Consider the following 27,373-nt stretch of genomic DNA (forward strand, 5'->3'; position numbering starts at 1 on the left):
GTTGATGTCAGTTTTGTATTGTTAGCTGACATCAAGCCCAGGGATTAGTAATGGAGAGGTGTCTAGAAGACACCCCATTACTAACCCCATAGTAAGTTTAAAAAAAAAACAAATACAAAAACATATTCCTCACCTGTCTGACGAGAACATAATCCAATTGTCCCTCGCTGTATAATCCATCTCTGCTACATCTGGATGTCTTGCTGAATGGTGGCATGATGCCACCGCTTACCCTGAGAACCAGGAGACGCTGAGCTTGGAGCGCAGCATAAGTGATAAGCAGTAACATATTAGAGGTTACCGCTAGTCACTGCCAGCTGTTCCCACACTCAGTTCACTATGAGCCGGCTGATGAACTGGGGTAACCTTCATGACGTTACCGTTAGCAAAGATGGGCTTACCCCAACTCTATTACCCCATTTGCCACCACAGGGCAAGTAAGAAGAGCGAGTCTAAGGACCAAATTTGGCACATCTTGTGGATACACCATTTCCGGGGCAGCTGAGGGCTGATGTTGGTAGCCTAGGAGGGGAACCATGTCCCTGGTTCGGTCCTGGGCTATTAAAAACAATCCACAGCTGCTTGTTTAGCCTTTGCTGGTTTGAATTTATAGGGAGGCCCTATATAATTTTTTTTCAGGGATCTCCCAGAAACTAACCAGTATAGGCTAAGCAAAGCTATGCCGATCAAACAACATTCAGAACTGAGCAGCACCAGGTAACTGCCTTCACAGGCTATAAACATATGGGACCGGCTTTCCATCAGACTTAAAACACAACATTTGGTGCATCCATGGGCGGTGCTCTACATATATCAGAACAGTAGAGTTACAAGTTATGCAAACATGAAAGATGTGGCACTCACCCCAAGATTGCTGAAAAACAATGTCCTTTAATTCGCTTTATGCGAATGTGATCGCGTTGCTCCGAGGGTCCTTACCTCCTCCCTGCAGCAGGCCCAAATCCAAAATGGCCACGGGGCTGCATGCATCCGGGTCCTGCAGGGAGGTGGCTTCACAGCGCCTGCTCAGTGCAGGCGCTGGGAAGACTCCATGAGTGCACGTCAGATCGCTGATCTGACACAGTGCACAGCAAAGTGTTAGATCAGCGATCTGTCACTTTACAGTGATGTCCCCCCCTGGGGCAAAGTAAAAAAGTTTAAAAAAAATTCACATGTGTAAAAATATAATAATTCCTGAATAAATAATAATAAAAAATATTGCTCCAATAAATAAATTCCTTTAAATAAAAAAAACAATAAAAGTACACATATTTAGTATCGCCGGGTCCGTAGCAACCCGTCCTATAAAACTGTCCCACTAGTTAACCCCTTCAGTGAACACCGTAAAAAAAAAAAAAAAAAACCAGGGCAAAAAACAACGCTTTATTATCATACCACCGAACAAAAAGTGGAATAACACGCGATCAAAAAGACGGATATAAATAACCATGGTACCGCTGAAAACATCATCTTGTCCCACAAAAAACGAGGCGCCATACAGCATCATCAGCAAAAAAATAAAAAAGTTATAGTCCTCAGAATAAAGCGATGCAAAAATAATTATTTTTTCTATAAAATAGTTTTTATCGTATAAAAGCGCCAAAACATAAAAAAAATATAAATGAGGTATCGCTGTAATCGTACTGACCCGAAGAATAAAACGGATTTATCCATTTTACCAAACGTGGAACGGTATAAACGCTCCCCCCAAAAGAAATTCATGAATAGCTGGTTTTTGGTCATTCTGCCTCACAAAAATCGGAATAAAAAGCAATCAAAAAATGTCACGTGCCCGAAAATGTTACCAATAAAAAACGTTAACTCGTCCCGCAAAAAACAAGATCTCACTCATGACTCTGTGGACCAAAATATAGAAAAATTATAGCTCTCAAAATGTGGTAACGCAAAAAATGTTTTTTGCAAAAAAAAGCGTCTTTAGTGTGTGACGGCTGCCAATCATAAAAATCCGCTAGAAAACCTGCTATAAATAGTAAATCAAACCCCCCTTCATCACCCCCTTAAGTTTGGGAAAAATTTAAAAAATGTATTTATTTCCATTTACCCATTAGGGTTAGGGCTATGGTTAGGGATAGGGCTAGGGTTAGGGTTGGAGCTAGGGTTAGGGCTACAGTTAGGGTTGGGGCCAAAGTTAGGGTTAGGGTTGGGGCTAAAGTTAGGGTTGGGGCTAAAGTTAGGGTTAGGGTTTGGATTACATTTACGGTTGAGAATAGGGTTGGGATTAGGGTTAGGGGTGTGTCAGGGTTAGGGGTGTGGTTAGGGTTACCATTGTAATTAGGGTTAGGGATATGTTTGGAGTAGGGTTTCAGTTATAATTGGGGGGTTTCCACTGTTTAGGCACATCAGGTGCTCTCCAAATGCGACATGGTGTCCTGTTGTGAATTCCGCTCTTGGGCTCCCTCCGGTGGTTGTAAGTAGCATTTTTGTGAGTTCTGCTCTTTGGCTCCCTCCTGTGGTTTTTAGTGGTATGGCTGCTTCTTGGATTTAGCTTCGGCAGCTGTTTTCTCTGATCGTCTTTCTGGCTCGGCTATATTAGTCTGGCCTTATCCCTCATTCAATGCCAGTTGTCAATTGTTCCTGCCTGGAGTCATTGCTCTTAGGACTTTCCTGACACTCTGACCAGTTCATCAAAAGCAAGTCCTTGCTTGTCCTTTTGCGGTTCTCTTGTTGTGGACTTGTTGTTCAGCACTTTCTTTGTTTTGTTCATTTGTCCAGCTTTTCAGTATGGATCTATTCAGTTAAGCTGGAAGCTCTGGGCAGCAAAGTTTGCCCTCCACACCTTTAGTCAGGTGTGGAGATTTTTGCATTTCTCTGCGGTGGACTTTTTGTAGTTTTTTTTACTGACCGCACAGCGTTCTGTTCTGTACTATTTCTATTTAGCTAGAAGTGGCCTCCTGTGCTAAATCTTGTTTCATACTACGTATGTCATTTCCTTCTCCTCTCACAGTCATTATTTGTGGGGGGCTTATCTATCCTTTGGGGATTTTCTCTGAGGCAAGATAGTTTTCCTGCTTCTATCTTTAGGGGTAGTTAGCTCTTAGGCTGTGACGAGATGCCTAGGCCGAGTTAGGAGCATTCCACGGCTATTTCTAGTGTTGTGTTGAGCTTAGGGACTGCGGTCAGTATAGTTGCCACCTGCTCAGAGCTAGAAGCATGTCGCTCCCTAATCACCAGATCATAATAGTGTCCGATCTCAAATCCAGCCAATTCTGCGTTGAAAAAGCAAAACAGTGCTCCTTCCCTTCCGAGCTCTCCCGTGCGCCCAAACAGGGGTTTACCCCTACATATGGGGTATGAGCGTACTCAGGACAAATTGGACAACAACTTTTGGGGTTCAATTTCTCCTGTTACCCTTGGAAAAATACAAAACTGGGGGCTAAAAAATAATTTTTGTGGAAGAAAAAGATTTTTTTTATTTTCACGGCTCGGCGCTATAAACTGTAGTGGAACACTTCGAGGTTCAAAGTTCTCACAACACATCTAGATAAGTTCCTTGGGGGGTCTAGTTTCCAATATGGGGTCACTTATGGGGCGTTTCTACTGTTTAGGTACATTATGGGCTCGGCAAACGCAATGTGACGCCTGCAGACCAATCCATCAAAGTCTGCATTCCAAATGGCGCTCCTTCCCTTCCGAGCTGTGCCATGCGCTCAAACGATGGTTCCCTCCACATATTTGGTATCCGCATACTCGGGACAAATTTGACAACAACTTTGGGGTCCAATTTCTCCTGTTACCCTTGGGAAAATACAAAACCGGGGGCTAAAAAATAATTTTTGTAGGAAAAAAAAGAACTTTTATTTTCACGGCTCTGCGTTATAAACTGTAGTGAAACACTTGGGGGTTCAAAGCTCTCACAACACATCTAGATGAGTTCCTTAGGGGGTCTACTTTCCAAATAATGTCTCTTGTGGGGGGTTTCAATGTTTAGGCACATCAGTGGCTCTCCAAACCCAACATGGCGTCCCATCTCAATTCCAGTCAATTTTGCATTGAAAAGTCAAATGGCGCTCCTTCCCTTCCGAGCTCTGCCAAGCGCCCAAACAGTGGTTTACCGCCACATATGGGGTACCAGCGTACTCAGGACAAATTGTACAACAACCTTTGGGGTCCATTTTCTCCTATTACCCTTGGTAAAATAAAACAAATTGGAGCTGAATTAAATTTTTTGTGAAAAAAAGTTAAATGTTCATTTTCTATTTAAGCATTCCAAAAATTCCTGTGAAACACCTGAAGGGTTAATAAACCTCTTGAATGTGGTTTTGAGCACCTTGAGGGGTGCTGTTTTTAGAATGGTGTCACACTTGGTTATTTTCTATCATATAGACCCCTCAAAATGACTTCAAATGAGATGTGGTCCCTAAAAAAAAATGGTGTTGTAAAAATGAGAAATTGCTGGTCAACTTTTAACCCTTATAACTCCCTAACAAAAAAAATTTTGGTTCCAAAATTGTGCTGATGTAAAGTAGACATGTGGGAAATGTTACTTATTAAGTATTTTGTGTGACATATCTCTGTGATTTAACTACATAAAAATTCAAAGTTGGAAAATTGCGAAATTTTCAATATTTTCGCCAAATTTCCGTTATTTTTACAAATAAACGCACAAACATCAAATAAATTTTACCACTATCATGACGTACAATATGTCACAAGAAAACAATGTCAGAATCACCGGGATCCGTTGAAGCGTTCCAGAGTTAAAACCACCCTTGGGGGTAAAGGAGTTAAATATCAATGTAATAAAGTTAACATATGCTTTTGTTTTATTGTAATATTTATATATTTTTAGTCTCTTTTTATTTTGCGTACTGAGTGTTTAAAAAGTGTACTTCATTTATTAGCTACAATATAATAATGTAATATATGATTAGGGTTTCTCACATTTACTAGCTTTTTCCCTTTGAAGTCTTTGTTTTGTAATCATTAGAGTCACGTCTTGGTTACGCTTTTGGAAAGTTACTCTGTTGGTATCAAACCTATATAAAAGCTAAAGTATCCTAAAATTTTCTGAATGCGCTCCGTGTAAATGTTCAGGTGATACAGGAATTACCTGAGGCAAGACTAAAGAGGTGTTTGGTAATAATAAGCAATTAAAACAGGTGAAGGTACAGTTCCTATGTACTCTTATTATCCATGCTTAACTGTTATGTCAGTAAGAAGTGGAGAGTTTTTGTTGATCCAACTAAGATGCTTATGTGGCTATAGATTAGCTACATAATTAAAATATTCAAATGAATACCAAAAATTGTTGTAAATTTCCATATTGCATTATTCCAGTAATTTTTTCTGTTAATACATTGATATACAAATGGCTATAATGAGAATTTTTTTTGTAAATGTTTGAAGGAAAATTTAAAGAGAAGGCTTCAATTCTTCACAAAATGGCCAAAATGAAATGTCAAGTGGAAGACAGCGAAAGACTAAATGGAGCAGCGAACTATGAAGGTAAGTATTACTTTTAGGAATAACTAAAACCAATATGTATGATGTATGCATGTGTATCCAGATGTTGCAATGACTAAAAAAATATATTAGATGATCAAAATATACTAGTTCAGTTTTCTAGGGGACAAATGAATGTAAAATAACCATATCATTTTAGATTGTGCAATTACCCTTTGTTTTGCTCCATATTGTAGACATATAGCTAGTGTGTTACATCAATGTTATATCAATTAGCCTTTACAGACAGCTTTGAAGTATCTTGGTCCCGTATAAGACGCTTAATTCCTCAAAAAGGTTTTTACAATCTTCCTAGCTAGAACTTTTTTAAACCTCCTTAAAATGATAACATTTCTGTGTAGGTCACAAATAGACACCCATATGTATCTATAGTGGGTAATCATAGTAGTTGAGGAAAGCGGTAAAAGACCAACCACTCCAATCATCATCTTTCAGAAGAAAAAATAATTATTTTTGTTATGCCATAGCTTTGATGGTGCCCTCTGCAATTTCCTCTATTGATTTTCTCCATTGTGATGTACCCTATAGTATCTAACTAGTACAATGATGCAGTGTATAAATGCCACTATCAGACAGCTGCTTAAATAAGTCTATATAATCAGTAAACTAGGATTGTAGCTTTATTCAGTGCATGCTGTGAAACCAATTTCAGTTGCAAAAAGTGATGTACTCTGTGCAACTGCGAATGTTAGACACATCTGGGGGTGGTGTTACCTTGGATTGCAAGGTCCGAATTTTGGTTCTCCATTTATATCTCTCCCCAAGCAAGTATTAAAGCTTCTTATTTATGGGAAGGTGTCACAATTTCAGTACTGTGGCTGGGCACCTTCATACACTATTAACCTGCAGATTAACTGTATATATGCAGGTTTATATTGTTATCGGACATGATAGGCTGCCTTTAAGCCTCGAATGAGCCTACATGATGGCTTTCATCACTTTTAACAGCTATCTTATATGAGTGAACAGCTGCTGTTAGTATGTGTATTTACAGAATGTGCTATGTAATATTTATTTGCAAATCCTTTCATTTTAGAAAAAAATGATCTTCCAAACAGTACAAATGTTGAGGTTGAAGTGACACCACCCAAAGAATCTGCTGGTCCAGTTCAAAATGGAAATGTCACTCATAATATAGAGGCTGCAGAAACACAGGTGATACCTCATCCTATGTTTCATTCTATATTACTTATCAAATGAGTGTTTGTTTTTACATCCTAGAAATTCTCTTAAGCCATTGAGTTGCATTCAGTTCCACATTCAACTTGCCCATCCTAAATCACTTTTTACTAAACATTTTATGTAGCTGACACCTTTACATGACAATTACTAGAAAGTTACCATCTCTATGGTAGCAGACTGCAAACCCTATGTAGGCTGGTCCTGTATCTATTTCCAAGGAACTGTATGAAAAATACAATTATTGGAAGAGTATCTTATTTATTTTAAACTTTAATTATGTGACGCCCCAGGGTCCTGGTAGTCACAGTGTCATTGCTTTCCTCATGGGGAGAGTGATGTCACTCTTGGAAGCGATGAAGGATCTCTTTTATCAGGTAACCACAATACACACAACATGTTCACACTCCAGGCCAGAAGGGGGAGCTCTAAACCTAGTTTAGGGTGAACTCCCCGATAAAGACATTCTGGTCCAGAGGGAAAAGAGAGATTGAGCAGAAAACAGAGAAGAGAGCAGTCAGACATTGAGTGTCGGAAGGACTGAAGGAGCCATGTAGCCAGAGTTGCTACAGCTTCTGGAGAGAGAGAAAGAATACGAAAGGAAGAATATTGTTTAGTGAGCATGCCGGAGAGCAAAGTACAGGAGAGTGACACCAGGGGAGCAGAGCAGTGAATTAGCTATGTCCCTGTGAAGTGCAGATTACTAGTAGCAGGAAGACCGAGGTTGTGAGGGACTCTAAGACTTACAGCCAAAACTGGCAGGACAGCTGGATTACACATCACCTGTCTGCCCTAATATCCATGAGGCACAGTGGCACATAGAGCCCGGGTCGTGATAGAGACCCTGTAAAAAGGCTCGAGTCACCTGCCATACGGGTTTGTGTCCCACCTTTATGGAGGACAGAGAGAACTGTGAGGACCTTATCAGAAGCCATAGGCAGTAAGGGACTACAACACCACCACGCTATGAGGAAGGCTTTTAACTCCACCTGGTAAAAGGGGACTCTGAATTCGCTTCCAAGTCAGCCAGACCCTGCCTGTTCCTGTGATCTGGTGCCCTGGACTGTGGCTGCCTGAAGTCTTCAGTAAACCAGGTAAAGAGACTGCAAACCTGTGTCTGCCATTCTTTACTGCACCACTCACCATCCTCATCTATACCCCGGGAGTCCTGGGAACATACTTCACCTGTGGGAAGTTATACCATCTTAGTTGCAATAGCATCACCCCAGAGGACCCTATTTAAGCAGCGTCGGTCCCCACTGACCGAGTAACACAGGTGGCATCGCGAACATGAACTTTATTCAAAAGCCCTTTAAGGACATTCCTTTTAACATCGGCGCCCAGGGCCACGGACTGGGTCGCCGCCACCATGACAGCCCCCTGTGAATACTGGACCCGGTACCGGGTACCCCATGGCCCTGGCGGGCATTCCAGTTATATTATTCAACTATTTTGCATTTAAAAGTTAATGTACATTTTTAACTATTTTACTCTTATGTTCTGATTTTACCCCCCCTGACATTTTATGTACATGTACATCAAAATGTGAAACGTGTTCATTTTGATGCATAGGTTTGTCCCTAGCGCTTTAATCCTCTAGATGCCATGATCAGATGATATAGAGAGAGAGATTAGATAGTTAGATAGATAGATATGTGAGTGAGATATATAATTATTGATTTCTGTTTGTAGTTTACTGTACATGTTTTTTTTTTAATTTTTAACCAGCAGAGAGAAAGCGGACAGCTGGAAGCAGATGTTTATAGCCTGGAAAGAGGATAATACCCAGGGAGCTTTCCAGGCTATTGATATCAGCTGACAGCTATATATTTAGCCTTTCCTGGTTATTAAAATGGGGGACCACCAAAAAATGACGTATGGTCCCCTTGTAATTAGTCACCAGCAAAGACTAGGCAGACAGCTGCGGGCTGACATTAATAGCCTAGGAAGGGACCAAAACTCCCTCAAAACCCTGAGAATCATGCACAGACAGCTCCTTAGTATACCTTAGTTGATATAGGTTGAGAGTCATTGTATCATTACATGTTAAAAGTGATAGACCCGACTCACATTATTCACTTTTTCTTCCCCAGGTAGCAGATGCAGAAGATGCTGACGAAGGTGACCAACCTCTAAGCCTAGCATGGCCTTCTAGCAGTCGTAAAGTACCTGTGTATCTTGCTGTGCTACCAATTGTATTTCCTTTGTGGGTTACATTGCCTGATGTCCGAAATCCAGTAAGTATTGTGTTTTGCCATGCAAAGGCATGTGCCTTTAAAGGATATAGAGTTGGGAGAAAAAACAAGTGAACTACCTATTTTCCTGCAATGTGAGAAAATGTGACTGTTATCTAAGTTACAATTATAGACAAACAATATAATTATTCTAATAAAATGTGTTGATTCAACTTGAAATTCATTGCTGCGCAGTGAAGGAAAAGTTACTTCCACATAAACTGCTGCACATCCATCATCATATAAAAAATATGTATGAAGTCAGCTCAATACAAGACACATTTAAAAACAAAAATTGCCAAAAGGCATGAAGCTCTTGGTCTTGACCCCAAAAGATATGTTTATGCTATAGACCTCCACACACATATGGCTAATGTGATAATGTGTTGGATGCAAACATATTATAAATATACACAAATTAAACTGGTAGTAGCTACCAGCTGCATCCAATATACAAAATAGAGCAATATATAAATAGGTAATAACTCTGTCTTAAATAGTAAATTAGTGCGTAATAATATTGAACATAGGGAAGCTATTACCATATTGATAAAAAATTATTCTAGCCTGGAACTAGAAACAATGAAAAGTATCATATAGGATATATTTCCAAATGCAGGTTGCAGATTAGAGACTACCCCATGCGTATATTCAAAGATGGCATCCTCATTCCTGTTCATGTCGAAATGCTCGGACCTGACACCCATAATGTGGTGGTGCACCATCTTAGGTGTCAGGTCCAAGCATTCCTACATGAACAGTTTCCTGGAAAGTAAATTGGTCATAGTGGGCCACTTGAATGGCCACTAAGGTTTCCCGATCTGACCCTCTTAGACTTTTATCTTTGGGGTCATCTGAAGGCAATTGTCTATGCTGTGAAGATATGAGATGTGCAGCATCTGAAACAACGGATACCAGAAGCCTGTGCTAGCATTTCTTCTGTGGTGTTGCTATCAGTGTGTCAAGAGTGGGAGAAGAGGGTTGCATTTACAATCCAACACAATGAGCAGCATTTTGAACACATTTTATAAGTGGTCATAAACTTGTAAATAACTCATGAAAGAATAACGATACTTTAAAACCAAGCACACCATTGTTTTTCTTGTGAAATTCACATGACCATCTTCCCATTGGAAAAAATAAAGTTTGATCTAAAATGGCCGACTTCAAAATGGGCACCGTGGTCACCAATCACCACCCATCTTGAAAAGTTTTTCCCCTTCCATATACTAATGTGCCACAAACAGGAAGTTGATATAACCAACCATTCCCATTTTATTTAGGTGTATCCATATTTCTTTCTCACAATTGAGACAACTGGGCCAGACATTCAGTGCCAAGTGCTCTCATTCTGACACTTATGGTTATAGGCTCACTCATTTTGTACAATTCCAGATGCTTCTTTTGCCGACTCCCTTGTCCACATACCACAGTCATGGAACATTTCTTCTCTATAGTAAAACCCTTCCCCCCACAGTGCAAAAATGCACTACTTATTTTTATGGATGCAAATGACAGCCATTTTTGGTCAGTTCACAAGTAGTGATGAGTGAATATACTCGTTACTCGAGGTTTCTCGAGCACGCTCGGGTGTCCTCCGAGTATTTTTTAGTGCTTGGAGATTTAGTTTTTATTTCCGCAGCTAAATGATTTACATCTGTTAGCCAGCATAAGTACATGTGGGGGTTGCCTAGTTGCTAGGTAATCCCCACATGTAATCAAGCTGGCTAACAGATGTAAATCATTCAGCTGCTGCAATAAAAACTAAATTTCCGAACACTAAAAAATACTCAGAGGACACCCGAGCGTGCTCGAGAAATCCCGAGTAACGAGTATATTCGTTCATCACTATTCACAAGCTATTGGGCTAGATTATAATTTTGTTCTGAAGGTACCCTTTGCAGACTGCAGGAAGATATTAATTTGGTGTCCCACAATAAACATGAGAAGAGCAATGCTACCCATATGCTCTTTGTGTATATTCATTGCCTAGCACTATAAAACCTCCTTTCAGAATGAGAATCAAAACATGAGAGGACATCAAAGGGATAATTGTGCACACACATGGGTGCAGCTACAGATGCACAACAAAGCTGAACATTTTACACATTAGTCTATGCATATTGTACATACGGCCTGCCTGGCACATCACTGAAATGACTGCAGCTTCTAGAACATTTGAAGAGCTGTTACACTTATGTAATGTACCAATTGTATTGGAGATAGTGCCAGGAAAAGTGCAGTGGAGATAAATATCAGCTAATAAATGTGTGAGCTATGTAGATTGGTGATATCTTAACTTACTTATTGTAAATATTCATTATTTCATATTGCTTGAGTTTTCAGACTTATGAGAATGCAAATTTACTGTGCTGTTCTGTGCATGTGAAAAGTATAGTCTTATTCAAGAAAATATTTCACTTGTTTCTTGTCATACAGAAATCAAGAAATTTTTTCCCAATTACCTTCTTTGGATCGATTACCTGGATTGCAATTTTTTCTTATCTAATGGTATGGTGGGCACATCAGGTGAGCATATACTTAAGGAATTAAAAATTGCATAAAAATTCCTAGTCCACTAACACTGTTAAGATCTATTTTTTCTAGACCTTATTCAGACGTCCATGATCTTGCAAAAATATAAGTGTCATCTCTGTTTTTGATCCGATTAGCACCAGCAGGTCATGTATGAATAAATAAATAATTAAGTTGCAAAGCATCTCCTTTACCTCCTTTACAGTGTAATGTTAATCACAGACATCTTGGATAACAACAGTCACACTCAAGAATGAAAGTCTTGAAATTTCTTTGCCAAACAAACGTGTTTTTTTTATTTTTGTTGTAAGTGAACACCAAAAGAAATATCACCGCAGTATTTACAGAGAGATTCAAAGTTTTTCAGGGTAACGTTTCGACCCGCCGGGTCTTTCTCAAACCCCACTGTAACAAAAATATGTACAACATCACAACACATGAAACCAAAAACACGAACAACATAAATAGCTAGGATTTATATACATATATACAAAATTATACAAAATTGGATATAAAGAGAGTCCCTATATTGTTGAAAATTACGAAAACGTCACCCAGACTGTGGACATGGTGACAGCACGACAGGAACTAATGAAATCCTGGCAGGTATACTGGTACAGAGCTTCAGGCTTTAAAACGGACATATATTGACAAGGTAGAAAAAAACATCTAGAATCTGTATACATATTTCAAAAGAGGAGTATACTATAGAAACGGGATTCCTGAAGGGCAGACATTCTAGTGGAATCCACCATAACCGTAACACATAAATATCAGAGGTGCTGGCTCTGTAGGATAACAATCTTGCACAAATACTACAAAACGCAGGATACATGCACAAACAGTATAAAGCGAACAAAACCTTGTAATAAAGCTAAATAGGATAGACACCACAGGTGGTGGATACTAATAGAAGCTGGGGACTGACTGACCTTTGAAAAAAGTAGAAATCATGAAGGGCACAGATCCCTGGAGGATAGCAGGAGTCCCGTTAGGGACAAGAGAGATAGAATAAGTGCCGACCTGTGGATGCGCAAGCGCACTAGCGCTATAACAAGTATATACCACTCCCCTGTACTGCCGTCCATTGCTCTGAACGGAGCGCTCCTCCTGACAGCGCCTGCGCGTCTTTTCACAGTACTACTGCGCTTCTCCTTACGGCGCCTGCGCGTCTTAGCCCATAGACACTGTGCGTTCCACTTCACAGCGCTACCGCGCATGCTCCCGGGCCCTGTGCGTTCCATACCTCGCACTTGTTATAGCGCTAGTGCGCTTGCGCATCCACAGGTCGGCACTTCCTGCCGCCAGATACATAAGGCGCCTCCTTTCCCCTGCTCCCACACACACCACCACCGCAGACACCTGCTGCAGCTACAGCCTAGGTAACTTCTCTACCTGCTTTCCTCCTGCTATTTTGGACGCATATTTCATTATCCAATCTACTTACCCCTCCGGCTTTCTTTTTATAGCCCCTAACGGGACTCCTGCTATCCTCCAGGGATCTGTGCCCTTCATGATTTCTACTTTTTTCAAAGGTCAGTCAGTCCCCAGCTTCTATTAGTATCCACCACCTGTGGTGTCTATCCTATTTAGCTTTATTACGAGGTTTTGTTCGCTTTATACTGTTTGTGCATGTATCCTGCGTTTTGTAGTATTTGTGCAAGATTGTTATCCTACAGAGCCAGCACCTCTGATATTTATGTGTTACAGTTATGGTGGATTCCACTAGAATGTCTGCCCCCCAGGAATCCCGTTTCTATAGTATACTCCTCTTTTGAAATATGTATACAGATTCTAGATGTTTTTTTCTACCTTGTCAATATATGTCCGTTTTAAAGCCTGAAGCTCTGTACCAGTATACCTGCCAGGATTTCATTAGTTCCTGTCGTGCTGTCGCCATGTCCACAGTCTGGGCGACGTTTTCGTAATTTTCAACAATATAGGGACTCTCTTTATATCCAATTTTGTATAATTTTGTATATATGTATATAAATCCTAGCTATTTATGTTGTTCGTGTTTTTGGTTTCATGTGTTGTGATGTTGTACATATTTTTGTTACAGTGGGGTTTGAGAAAGACCCTGTTAGGACTGGCGGAACGCACCAAGAAAGATGTTATAGATGCGTTCGCAGTCCGGGGTCCACCGTGCAGGAGAAACCCTGCTGCTAGTAAATAGCAGACTATATGGCGGTACACTAAAGTATATACACGTGGGTTCAACCTCACCCAGCGTGAAGGGAGCAATCCTGCTGCGTCACAGGATCGCGGCACCGCACCTAAAGCGCGAGCGAGCAGTCAGCGTACTTAACCCCAACTGGGATTGAAGTCCGATTAGACCCTCGCTGGCACTACACCACAACTGGGTGTGTAAGGAAACTAAGAATAAATATATAAATGCACAGGAGTGCGAGCAATGCCGCACTGACGGACGCCACCAACCACACTGGCTTGGGTATGGAAAGCGCAAGGCAAGCGCACGGCGCCGTACAGGCGGACACAGCAAGAGGACGCTGCAATGTGTGTTTCGTGCTGTTGGACAAGTCGGGCGCTAGATAGCAAACATACACCTTCCGCGAACAGACATTCAATAGGGAGGGTTATTTAAAGAGCGACTTTCACTCACAACACACACACATATTTACAAGACAACACTAGCGCATGGCCGTGCGGTCATGCGCAGTTTATATAGTTGCAGCACAGGAAGTGGCCACAGGACTTTTGCCCTTCCAAGACCTGTCAAGAGGACCAATGGAATGTGCCGCAGAGCCTGAGCACATGACCCTCGATCTCCAAAGGGAGATCTTACCCTGGGCATGCTCAGTATGCGCAGACAAGGACTTAGTCCCAGAGAAGTCCGCTCGCTGCTGACCAGTACTGGCTTTAATGGCAGAGACTGGAGAAACAGCAGTAACTCTCAGAACAGAGTGAGAATGAGCAAGACGCTGGGACCGACGTCTTTGCTGAGCAGACTCCACTGCGGCTGGATAAGAATGGGAGACCGCAGCGGAGGTGGCTCGAGATTACCCCTGTGCAGAAGCGGGAACTCGACCCCTAACAGACCCGGCGGGTCGTAACGTTACCCTGAAAAACTTTGAATCTCTCTGTAAATACTGCAGTGATATTTCTTTTGGTGTTCACTTACAACAAAAATAAAAAAACCACGTTTCTTTGGCAAAGAAATTTCAAGACTTTCATTCTTGAGTGCGACTGTTGTTATCCAAGACGATAGTGTGGAGAACCCCTCCATGTTCAGTCTGCACCACCTATAGCGAGAGTGCACGTCTTACCCTCTACTACGTTAATCACAGACAGTTATACTTACTGTACACTAATGACATCATGTGGATAATTTTCATGGACCCATAGACTTATACGGGTGATTGTCATCGAACACACAGATAAAAAAAGACAAGTTTCCATTATTTTTTTTGAAGACATGCTATTTGCAAAAAATTCACCGATTATACAGGTCCTTCTCAAAAAATTAGCATATAGTGTTAAATTTCATTATTTACCATAATGTAATGATTACAATTAAACTTTCATATATTATAGATTCATTATCCACCAACTGAAATTTGTCAGGTCTTTTATTGTTTTAATACTGATGATTTTGGCATACAACTCCTGATTACCCAAAAAACCTGTCTCAATAAATTAGCATATTTCACCCATCCAATCAAATAAAAGTGTTTTTTAATAACAAACAAAAAAACCAACAAATAATAATGTTCAGTTATGCACTCAATACTTGGTCGGGAATCCTTTGGCAGAAATGACTGCTTCAATGCGGCGTGGCATGGAGGCAATCAGCCTGTGACACTGCTGAGATGTTATGGAGGCCCAGGATGCTTCAATAGCGGCCTTAAGCTCATCCAGAGTGTTGGGTCTTGCGTCTCTCAACTTTCTCTTCACAATGTCCCACAGATTCTCTATGGGGTTCAGGTCAGGAGAGTTGGCAGGCCAATTGAGCACAGTAATACCATGGTCAGTAAACCATTTACCAGTGGTTTTGGCACTGTGAGCAGGTGCCAGGTCGTGCTGAAAAATGAAATCTTCATCTCCATAAAGCATTTCAGCCGATGGAAGCATGAAGTGCTCCAAAATCTCCTGATAGCTAGCTGCATTGACCCTGCCCTTGATGAAACACAGTGGACCAACACCAGCAGCTGACATGGCACCCCACACCATCACTGACTGTGGGTACTTGACACTGGACTTCAGGCATTTTGGCATTTCCTTCTCCCCAGTCTTCCTCCAGACTCTGGCACCTTGATTTCCGAATGACATGCAAAATTTGCTTTCATCAGAAAAAAGTACTTGGGACCACTTAGCAACAGTCCAGTGCTGCTTCTCTGTAGCCCAGGTCAGGCGCCTCTGCCGCTGTTTATGGTTCAAAAGTGGCTTTACCTGGGGAATGCGGCACCTGTAGCCCATTTCCTGCACACGCCTGTGCACGGTGGCTCTGGATGTTTCCACACCAGACTCAGTCCACTGCTTCCTCAGGTTCCCCAAGGTCTGGAATCGGTCCTTCTCCACAATCTTCCTCAGGATCCGGTCTCCTCTTCTCGTTGTACAGCGTTTTCTGCCACATTGTTTCCTTCCAACAGACTTACCATTGAGGTGCCTTGATACAGCACTCTGGGAACAGCCTATTTGTTGAGAAATTTCTTTCTGGGTCTTACCCTCTTGCTTGAGGGTGTCAATGATGGCCTTCTTGACATCTGTCAGGTCGCTAGTCTTACCCATGATGGGGGTTTTGAGTAATGAACCAGGCAGGGAGTTTATAAAAGCCTCAGGTATCTTTTGCATGTGTTTAGAGTTAATTAGTTGATTCAGAAGATTAGGGTAATAGGTCATTTAGAGAACCTTTTCTTGATATGCTAATTTATTGAGACAGGTTTTTTGGGTTATCAGGAGTTGTATGCCAAAATCATCAGTATTAAAACAATAAAAGACCTGACAAATTTCAATTGGTGGATAATGAATCTATAATATATGAAAGTTTAATTGTAATCATTACATTATGGTAAATAATGAAATTTAACACTATATGCTAATTTTTTGAGAAGGACCTGTAGTCCTAAAGACTATGATGGGAATGTGTTCTACCTGTGAAAGCCACGTATAGAACACATGAGTAGAAAACAGACATATGAATGAGGCCTTAGACCAGGGATGTCAAACTCAAATACACAGAGGGCTTAAATTAAAGTTTGGACAAAGCCATGGACAACCTTGATATTTATTTAAAAAAATGTTTATAAATGAGGAAGTTTTTCCTTATCAAATATAACAATGAACATTTTCACAGGCTTAAATTGGTTGTCCCACGAACAAAGTACATTTTATTTAATAGGTCTTAGAATAAAATATAATACTGACCAAATACTGCTAGTGTGACGGCAGCCTTAGGCTGAGTTCACGTGAAAGTATTGAAAAATCATCCATTTTACATCTATTTTTTTCATCTCTATTGTGATCCATATGAAATCTGTATTCCATCAGTAAGCCAAAACCAGGAGTGGAACAATCAGAGGAAAAGTATAATAGAAACATATGCACCACTTCTGCATTTATCACCCACTCCTGGTTTTGGCTTGCAAATACTGATGTAAAATACTGACCAAATATTGCTAGTGTGACGGCAGCCTATGTCTGTAAAAGTCTGGACTATTTAAATACGTTAAGCATTATATGGTAAATTTAACAATGGAATTAAAAATACTTGTCCCACAAAAACCAAGTTGCTAAGCAAAAATTCAGTTTTCTTGTTTTTTGGTAACCTTGCTTAACCCCTTAAAGACCAGAGGTATTTTTGGTTTTGCATTTTAATTTTTTTCTCCTCTTCTTCCTAGAGCCATAACTTTTTTATTTTTTTGGTCAAAACGGCCATGTGAGGGCTTGGTTTTTTTCGGGATGAGTTGTACTTTTGAATGGCACCATTGGTTTTACCATGTTGCGTACTAGAAAACAGGAAAAAAGTTCCAAGTGTGGTGAATTTGCAAAAAAAGTGCAATCCCACACATGTTTTTGTTTGGCTTTTGTACTAGGTTCACTAAATGCTAAAACTGAGCTGCCATTAGGATTCTACAGGTGATTACAAGTTCATAGACACCAAACATGTCTAGGTTCTTTTTTATCTAAGTGGTGAAAAAAAATTTAAACTTTGTTAAAAAATAAAAAAATTGTGCCATTTTCCGATACCCGTAGCATCTCTACTTTTCATGATCTCGGGTTGGGTGAGGGCTTATTTTTTGCATCCCGAGCTGATCGTTTTAACCCCTTTTTGGCATTGGACATACTATTCCATCCATGTGACCTGGGACTTAATTCCCATGGACGGAATAGTATGTCCAATGCGATCCGATCACCCGCTGATCGTTGCTGGGTGTCAGCTGATTCTCACAGCTGAAACCCAACACTAAGTGCCAGGAATGGTCACGGACCGCTCCCGGCACTTTAACCTCTGGAACACTGCGATCAAACATGATCGCAGCGTTCCGGAGCCAGCAGACGGGCAAACAGCCCCTCTGCCTTTGGATCGGAGACCCTGCGGCATGACGCAAGGTCCCGATCGCTCCCATGGTAACACGATGTAGTCATGATGATATCCGGGTTACCAGAGCTGAGAGGCTTCCTGTCATGCGCAGTGCATGTCAGGAAGTCTCTAAGGTCAGTGTGAAGAGGCTGCAGCGCTGACAGCGTCTATATCATGCAGATCTGCATGCTATAGAACTGATTAGCCTGCACAAAATGAGTGTCCCATAGTGGGACACAGTGTAAAAGTTAGAATGATTTTAATTTTTTTTTTAATAATTGTAAAAATATTTTAAAAAATAATATCAATATTTATTCCATCAATAAATAAATATTTAAATATAAAATCTAAACAATAAAAGTACACATATTTAGTATCGCCGTATCCATAACGACCCATCCTATAAAACTGTCCAACTAGTTAACCCCTTTATTGAGCACCATTATAAAAAAACAAGGCAAAAAAACAATGCTTTTTCATCATATCGCAGAGCAAAAAGTGGAATGACACGCGATCAAAAAGACGGATATAAATAAATGCGGTATCGCTGAAAACGTCATCTTGTCCCGCAAACAAAAGCCACCATATAGCTCCATCAGCAGAAAAATTAAAAAGTTATAGCTTTCCAAATAAAGCGATGCAAAAATAATTTTTTTTTATATAAAATAATTTTTGTTGTATAAAAGGGCCAAAACATAAAAAAATATAAATGAGTTATCGCTGTCATTGTACTGACCCGAAGAATAAAACTGCTTTATCAATTTTACAACACGTGGAACGGTATGAACGCTCACCCCCCTCCAAAAAGAAATTCATGAATTGTGTTCATTCTGCCTCACAAAAATTGGAATAAAAAGCGATCAAAAAAGTCATCAAAAATGGTACCAATAAAAACGTTAACTCGTCCCGCGAAAAACAAGACCTCCTTTGACTCTGTGGGCCAAAATATGAAAAAATTATAGCTCTCAAAATGTGGTGATGCAAAAATTATTTTTTGCAATAGATAGTGTTTTTTAGTGTGTGACAGCTGCCAAACATAAAAACCCGCTATAAATAGTAAATTAAACCCCCTTATGACCCCTTTAGTTAGGGAATAATAATAGGGTTATTAGGGTTATGGTTAGGGCTAAAGTTAAACTTACGGATGGGGCTAAAGCTAGAGTTACGGTTGGGGCTAAAGTTAGGGTTAGGGTTGGAGCTAAAGTTAGGGTTGGGCTAAAGTTGGGGTTAGGGTTTGGATTACGTTTACGGTTGGGATTAGGGTTGGGGCTGAGATTACGTTAGGGTGTGTCAGAGTTACTGTAGGAGTGTGGTTAGAGCTATGGTTAGGGTTGGGATTAGGGTTAGGGATGTGTTGGGGTTAGTGGTGTGTTGGAGTTGGGGTGTGGTTATGGTTGGGATTAGGGTTAGGGGTGTGTTTGGGTTAGGGCTGTGGTTAGGGTTATGGTTAGGGTTCGGATTAGGGTTAGGGGTGTGTTGGGGTTAGAGTTAGAACTGTTTAGGCACATCAGAGGCTTTCCAAACACGACATGGCGTCTGAACTCAATTCCAGCCAATTATGAGTTGAAAAAGTAAAACAGTGCTCCTTCCCTTCCGAGCTCTGCCATGCGCCCAAATAGTGGTTTACCACCACATATGGGGTATCAGCGTACCCCATATACAAATTGGACAACAACTTTTATGGTCAAATTTTTCCTGTTACCCTTGTGAAAATAAAAATTTGGGGAATAAAAAATCATTTTTGTGGGAAAAAAGTGATTTTTTATTTTCACAGCTTTTTGTTATAAACTTTAGTGAAAAACTTGGGAATTTAAAGTTCTCACAACACATCTAGAAAAGTTTTTTGGGTGGTCTAGTTTCCAAAATGGGGTTACTTGTGGGGAGTTTCTACTGTTTAGGCACATCAGTGGCTCTGCAAACGCAACATGACGCCCGCAGGCCATTCCATGAAAGTCTGCATTCTAAAACGTCACTACTTCCTTTCCGAGCCCCGACATGTGCCCAAACAGTAGTTTTCTCCCACATATGTGGTATCAGCGTACTCAGGACAAATTGGACAACAACTTTTGGGGGTCCAATTTCTCCTGTTACCCTTGTGAAAATACAAAATTGGGGGCTAGAAAATCATTTTTGTGGAAAAAAAAAGATTTTTTATTTTCACGGCTCTGCGTTATAAACTTTAGTGAAACACTTGGGGGTTCAAAGATCTCACAGCACATCTAGATAAGTTCCTTGGTGGGTCTAGTTTCCAATTAGGGGTCACTTGTGGGGGGTTTCTACTGTTTAGGTACATCTGGGACTCTGCAAACGCAACGTGATACCCGCAGACCATTCCATTAAGGTCTGCATTAAAAAACAGCGCTCCTTCCCTTCTGAGCTCTGCCATGCGCTCAAACGGTGGTTCCCCCCACATATGAGGTATCAGCGTACTTAGGAGAAATTGGACAACAGCTTTTTGGGGTTCAATTTCTCCTTTTAATCTTGGGAAAATACAAAATTGGGGGTTAAAAAATAATTTTTGTAGAGAAAAAAAATGATTTTTTTTATTTTCACAGCTTTGCGTTATAAACTTTAGTGAATCACTTGGTGGTTTAAAGTTTTCACACCACATCTAGATAAGTTCCTTGGGGAGTCTAGTTTCTAATATGGAGTCACCTGTGGGGGGTTTCTACTGTTTAGATACCTCAGGGGCTCTGCAAACGCAACGCCTGCAGACCATTTCATCAAAGTCTGCATTCCAAAACGGCGCTCGTTCCCTTCTGAACTCTGCCATGCGCCCAAATGGTGGTTCCCCCCCCCCCCACATATGGGGTATCAGCATACTCAGGAGAAATTATACAACAGCTTTTGGGGTCCAATTTCTCCTGATACCCTTGGGAAAATAAAAAATTGCATGCTAAAAGATAATTTCTGTGGAAAAAAATGTTTTTTTTATTTTCACTGCTCTACATTATAAACTTTAGTGAAACAATTAGGGGTTCAGAGTGCTCACCACACATCTAGATAAGTTCCTTGGGTGGTCAAGTTTTCAAAATGGGGTCACTTGTGGGGGGTGTTTACTGTTTAGGTACATCAGGGGCTCTCCAAATGCGACATGTCATCTGATCTCAATTCCAGTCATTTCTGTGTTGAAAAAGTGATACAGTGCTACTTCCCTTCTGAGCTCTGCCATGCGCCAAAACAGTGGTTTAAAAAAATATTTAAAAAAAATATTTTTTATTTTCGTGGCTCTGCGTTATAAACTGTAGTGAAACACTTGTTGGTTCAAAGCTCTCACAACACATCTAGATAAGTTCCTTGGGGGGTCTAGTTTCCAATATGGGGTCACTTGTGGGGGGTTTCTACTGTTTAGGTACATCAGGGGCTCTGCAAATACAACATGACGCCTGCAGACCAATCCATCTAAGTCTGCATTTCAAATGGCGCTCCTTCCCTTCCGAGCTCTGCCGTGCACCCAAACAGTGGTTCCCCCCAACATATGGGGTATCAGCATTCTCAGGACAAGTTGGACAACAACTTTTGGGGTCTAATTTGTCCTGTTACCCTTGGGAAAATAAAAACGTGGGGGCTAAAATATCATTTTCGTGGAAAAAAAATATTTTTTATTTTCACGGCTCTGCGTTATAAACTGTAGTGAAACACTTGTTGGTTCAAAGCTCTCACAACACATCTAGATAAGTTCCTTGGGGGGTCTAGTTTCCAATATGGGGTCACTTGTGGTGGGTTTCTACTGTTTAGGTACATCAGGGGCTCTGCAAATGCAACATGACACCTGCAGTCCATTCCATCTAAGTCTGCATTTCAAACGGTGCTCCTTCCCTTCCGAGCTCTGCCATGCACTCAAACGGTGGTTCCCCCCCACATTTGGTGTATCAGCGTACTCAGGACAAATTGTTCAACAACTTTTGTGGTCCAATTTCACCTCTTACCCTTGGGAAAATAAAAAATTGGGAGCAAAAAGATCATTTTTGTGAAAAAATATGATTTTCTATTTTTACAGCTCTACATTATAAACTTCTTTGAAGCACATGGGGGTTCAATGTGCTCACCACACATCTAGAAAAGTTTCTTAGGGGGTCTACTTTCCAAAAGGTGTCACTTGTTGGGGGTTTCTACTGTTTAGGCACATCAGGGGCTCTCCAAACGCGACATGATGTCCGATCTTAATTGCAGCCAATTTTGTGTTGAAAAAGTAAAGCGTCGCTCCCTTCCTTCCGAGCTCTGCCATGCACCGAAACAGTGGTTTACTCCCATATATTGAATATCTGCATACTTAGGACAAATTGCACAACAACTTTTGGGGTCCAATTTCTCCTGTTACCCTTGATAAAATAAAAAATCGGGGGCAAAAAGATCATTTTTGTGGAAAAAATATGATTTATTTATTTTTTACGGCTCTACGTTATAAACTTTTGTGAAGCACTTGGGGGTTCAAAGTTCACACCACACATCTAGATTAGTTCCTTGGGGGGTCTAGTTTCCAAAATGGTATCACTTGTGGGGGGTTACCACTGTTTAGCCACATCAAGGGCTCTCCAAATGCGACATGGTGTCCATTCTCAATTCCAGCCAATTTTGCATTGAAAAAATAAAACGGCACCCCTTCCCTTCTGAGCTCTGCCATGCTCCCAAACAGTAGTTTTCTCCCACATATGGGGTATCAGCCTACTCAGTACAAATTGCACAACAACTTTTGGGGTCCAATTTCTCCTCTTACCCTTTGTAAAATAAAAAAAATTGGATCTGAGTTAAAGTATTTGTGAAAAAAAGTTAAAGGTAAAAGTTGAAAAAGTTCAATTTTTTTTAAACGTTCCAAAAATTCCTGTGAAGCACCTGAAGGGTTAATAAATGTCTTGAATGTGGTTTAGAGCACCTTGAGGGGTGCAGTTTCTAAAATAGTGTCACTTTTGGGTATTTTATATCATATAGACCCCTCAAAGTGACTTCAAATGTAATGTGGTCCCTAAACAAAATGGTGTTCTAAAAATGAGAAATCGCTGGTCAACTTTTAACCCTTATAACTTCCTAACAAAAAAAAAAATTTTGGTTCCAAAATTGTGCTGATGTAAAGTAGACATGTGGGAAATGTTACCTATTAAGTATTTTGTGTGACATATATTTCTGTGATTTCAAGTCATGAAAATTCAGTTTGGAAAATTGCAAAATTTTCCCCAATTTTTCATTTTTTTCACAAATAAACGCAAGTCATATCAAAGAAATTTTACTACTATCATGAGGTACAATATGTCACGAGAAAACAATGTCAGAATCACCAGGATCCATTGAAGCGTTCCAGAGTTATAATCTCATAAAGGGACAGTGGTCAGAATTGCAAAAATTGGCCTAGTCATTAACATGCAAACCACCCTTGAGGGTTAAGAATATCTGGGAAAAAAACATATTTGGTGTCGCCATGTACTTAAAAATCTCAAATACCAAATATAAAATTAATTAATCTTATCAGTAATGAACTTAACGAGATAAAGACAGTAGAACAACAGAACTGCGTTTTTCTTAAGGTACCGTCACACTTAGCGACGCTGCAGCGATACCGACAACGATCCGGATCGCTGCAGCGTCGCTGTTTGGTCGCTGGAGAGCTGTCACACAGACAGCTCTCCAGCGACCAACGATCCCGAGGTCCCCGGTAACCAGGGTAAACATCGGGTAACTAAGCGCAGGGCCGCGCTTAGTAACCCGATGTTTACCCTGGTTACCAGCGTAAAAAAACAAACAGTACATACTTACATTCAGCTGTCTGTCCCTTGCCGTCTTGTTCCTGCACTGACTGCTGGCCGTAAAGTGAAAGTGAAAGCACAGCACAGCGGTGAGTCACACAGCGGTGACTCACCGCTGTGGCTGTGCTCTGCTTTCACTTTACCAGCAGTCAGTGCAGGAACCAGACGGCAAGGGACAGACAGCTGAATGTAAGTATGTACTGTTTGTTTTTTTACGCTGGTAACCAGGGTAAACATCGGGTTACTAAGCGCGGCCCTGCGCTTAGTTACCCGATGTTTACCCTGGTTACCAGTGAAGACATCGCTGAATCGGTGTCACACACGCCGATTCAGCGATGTCTACGGGGAGTCCAGCGACGAAATAAAGTTCTGGACTTTCTTCCCCGACCAGCGATCTCCCAGCAGGGGCCTGATCGCTGCTGCCTGTCACACTGGACGATATTGCTAGCGAGGACGCTGCAACGTCACGGATCGCTAGCGATATCGTCTAGTGTGACAGTACCTTTAGTCGTTCCAAATCTGCAATAAGAAGCAATCAAAATGTCATATCTATCTAAAAATGGTATCAATAAAAACATCAGCTCAACATGTAAATAACAAGCCCTCACAGTTTTATTGACTGAAAAAATGAAATATTTTCTCTATATAAATAGAAAAAAAAATTGCAAGTTTGGGATCGCCGTAATCATACTAACCTGGAAATCATATTGTCAGGTCATTTTATTGAACAATGAATGCTATAAAAACAAAACCCAAAATACAACTGTGGAATTACATTTCTTTTGTTGCAGTTTCACTTGGAATTTTTTTCCTATTTTTTGCAGTACGTTGCATGGTAAAATAGATTGTGACATTCAAAAGTATAACTCGTTCTAAAAAAAATACTTTGTGCTTTCAGAACCCTGAAGCTATTAAAAGAAGTGGCATAAGATGGAACGCAATGTACAGCAGTGTTGTTTAGACAATGTTGTGCATTATGTAAATTTTTTGCGGCGGTTTCACGTTTTTCAGGTGGATCCTAGGCAGAATCCACCTAGAAAAGGTTTCATGTGCACATACCCTTACATGGGTCTCACATTTTTTTTTACAAGTTTGTGAATTACCGTAATCTAAAATAATGTAGATACTTGCAATAGTGCCACAATATGCAGCATAGACTTACAAAAGAGAATTTCTAGTGCTCATTCAAAGGTGATAGTACAATGGCTAGTGGGGTGTTCTGTTCTTGACCAAGTGGTCGCACATACTCTGTGCTGGTTCAGTGGCATAACAAATGGTGAGCTCATGCCATAATATCTAGACACTTGGAGTAGAGTCAATTTGTGGCAACTTATTATTCAGTATTTATGTCAGTATGACATTTCTTGTGACCTACAGCTATTATGTCTTATTTCTGGTAACTCAATGGAAAACCATCCAGTTTCTGATGACTTCTGAAATTGTGGTGTAATGAACTTTTAGCTAAAAGGCAAAGCTTAAAAGTAACAACCAAGTAACTCTACTTCTAGTTGGCAGACTATGCCAAATAAAAGTAACCGCCTATGGATTTGTGTAGAAGATATGATAGCACTCCTAATAATTTAGTAACTGGGTTATTTAAGCATATGATTTATTGCAGGTAGGAGAAACTATTGGCATAACAGAAGAAATCATGGGGCTCACAATATTAGCTGCTGGTACTTCTATTCCTGACCTCATAACAAGTGTCATTGTTGCCCGCAAAGGCCTAGGGGATATGGCAGTATCAAGCTCTGTGGGAAGCAACATCTTTGACATCACAGTTGGGTAAGTATTCGTTATACCTTTTTTCTTTGCTGCAGGTACTAAAGAAATGTAGACATTGTGTTGATACTATTTCATTCACTGTTTTGTTTCTATTTACTACAGTCTCCCCATGCCTTGGCTCATGTTTTCCACAATTCATAACTTCAGCCCTGTGAGAGTGAGCAGCAATGGCCTCTTCTGTGCTATCGTCCTCCTTTTCATTATGCTGCTGTTCGTCATTTTATCCATCGCTTTGTGCAAGTGGAAGATGAACAAGATCTTAGGATGCACAATGTTTGCTCTTTATATTGTTTTCCTGGTCATCAGCGTCCTTCTTGAGAACCGCATTATTCTATGTCCAGCTTCTCTCTAGAGTTTGTATGTTGACAAACACTGAAACTGATATTCATGAGTTCATAAAGTTATGGGACAACAGCGTGACTTTACCCCAAGAAAGCCAAAAGCATTGCCAAGCTGGCATCCTGAAACAATTTCATCAATGACTACAAAATCAACTTGTGGCTCTTTTACTGGAAATTTTAGAATCTATAGAAGCTGTAAATTTTTCTGATGCACACTATTCCTGTATCACTCTCTTTATATATAATATATATATACACACATATATTAATATGCAGGTAATATTCAACAAAGAGAGGCATTAGATAAAATGGGATCTACATATAGTGAATAATATCAGTGCATTGCAATTCATATTTGTCCATTATAGGTTTGAATAGAACAAGAACATCACTCCATCACCATGGCTGTACTTCAACACTTTTCTGCCTGTAGAATAGTCTGGAAGAAGTGTTGTGGAACAACGGATGTATTTAGCTTTACTCAGTAGTATAGGAAACTATTGTAAAATGGGTACAATGAAATTGTGGCAATCTGGATGCTGAGCATGAAGTGAACACAAAATCCTTTGGCTTACACTCTGTGTAGAATCATCTCTTTATAATATATATATATATATTTATGGATGGCAGTATTGCAGCACTTCACATAACAGAACAAAATGAGTTTACGGTAATTTAGCCGAAAAGCATTTACAATCAAATCTGGTCCTTTACGGAAATGGTAAGACTGTCTTTGTAATATAACAGACTTATCAAAAATTTCTGTAATATGGTCTTGTGATTTTATGTACCAACTTAAGTTAACAGTTTGTAGTTCTGTTCTAATTGCAAGGCTGAAGAATATCTATAAAATAATAAAGATATATATTAACTCTTAGCAGTGAGTGATATAATATTTTTATGATGTATCATTCTTTTGGGAAAGACCTCCCTGTAGAAAAGTAAACAACTAAATTAGCACTGATTTACCCTTCAGTTGGTTGGTGGCCTTTTCTTAAGTTTTGTTAATGCAGCAGAATATAATCTGATTTTTTCTTCACTCTACATTATACAATGTATACCCGACTTTCATATTATTGTTCTTCTCTTACCTAATGGGCATCACCCACAAAATTATAATTGGGAAGCCTACTCTATATTTAGGAACTGCATATAAAATAGGAGTGTCATGTAACTTATTCCACCTAATAAAGCAGTTCTTCACTTTCTAGTGTTTACATCTTATTCGTGACATGGTCGCAGAGCTTTCAAATCAATATTATATAATCATGTGTACATGATGGTATAAACCAATTAAACAAAAACTATGTAAATGCCTCAGTACAACTAATATAACAAGTGGCTTCTTCAAATTCAACACAAAATGCAACTTGGAATGATTACTGTAGTCTCAGATTTGATATTAGAAAAATTTTTTCGACAGTGAGGGTGATCAATGAGTGGAACAGGCTGCCAAGAGAGGTAGTGAGATCTCCTTCAATGGAAGTCTTCAGAGGCTCAGTCATGTGTCTGAGATGGTTTAATGAATCCTGCATT

The 27,373-nt window shown here is 40.2% G+C and overlaps 1 protein-coding gene across 4 annotated transcripts in view; it reads left to right on the forward strand.

Moving 5' to 3' along the window:
• SLC24A2 (solute carrier family 24 member 2) overlaps positions 1-26,714 on the forward strand; it is a 548,803-nt gene extending 522,089 nt beyond the window's left edge. For all 4 annotated transcript variants that reach the window (XM_069766061.1, XM_069766047.1, XM_069766070.1 and 1 more), the window contains 6 exons: positions 5,368-5,466; positions 6,521-6,639; positions 8,757-8,900; positions 11,337-11,426; positions 25,330-25,496; positions 25,599-26,714. In XM_069766061.1, coding sequence (XP_069622162.1) covers positions 5,368-5,466; positions 6,521-6,639; positions 8,757-8,900; positions 11,337-11,426; positions 25,330-25,496; positions 25,599-25,848 — 869 coding nt within the window. In that variant the 3' untranslated portion in view covers positions 25,849-26,714. The remainder of the gene's footprint in view (positions 1-5,367; positions 5,467-6,520; positions 6,640-8,756; positions 8,901-11,336; positions 11,427-25,329; positions 25,497-25,598) is intronic.
• Positions 26,715-27,373: the final 659 nt, after the last annotated feature.

The sequence above is a fragment of the Ranitomeya imitator genome, chromosome 1 (genome assembly GCF_032444005.1).
Source record: "Ranitomeya imitator isolate aRanImi1 chromosome 1, aRanImi1.pri, whole genome shotgun sequence".
Lineage (NCBI taxonomy): Eukaryota > Metazoa > Chordata > Amphibia > Anura > Dendrobatidae > Ranitomeya > Ranitomeya imitator.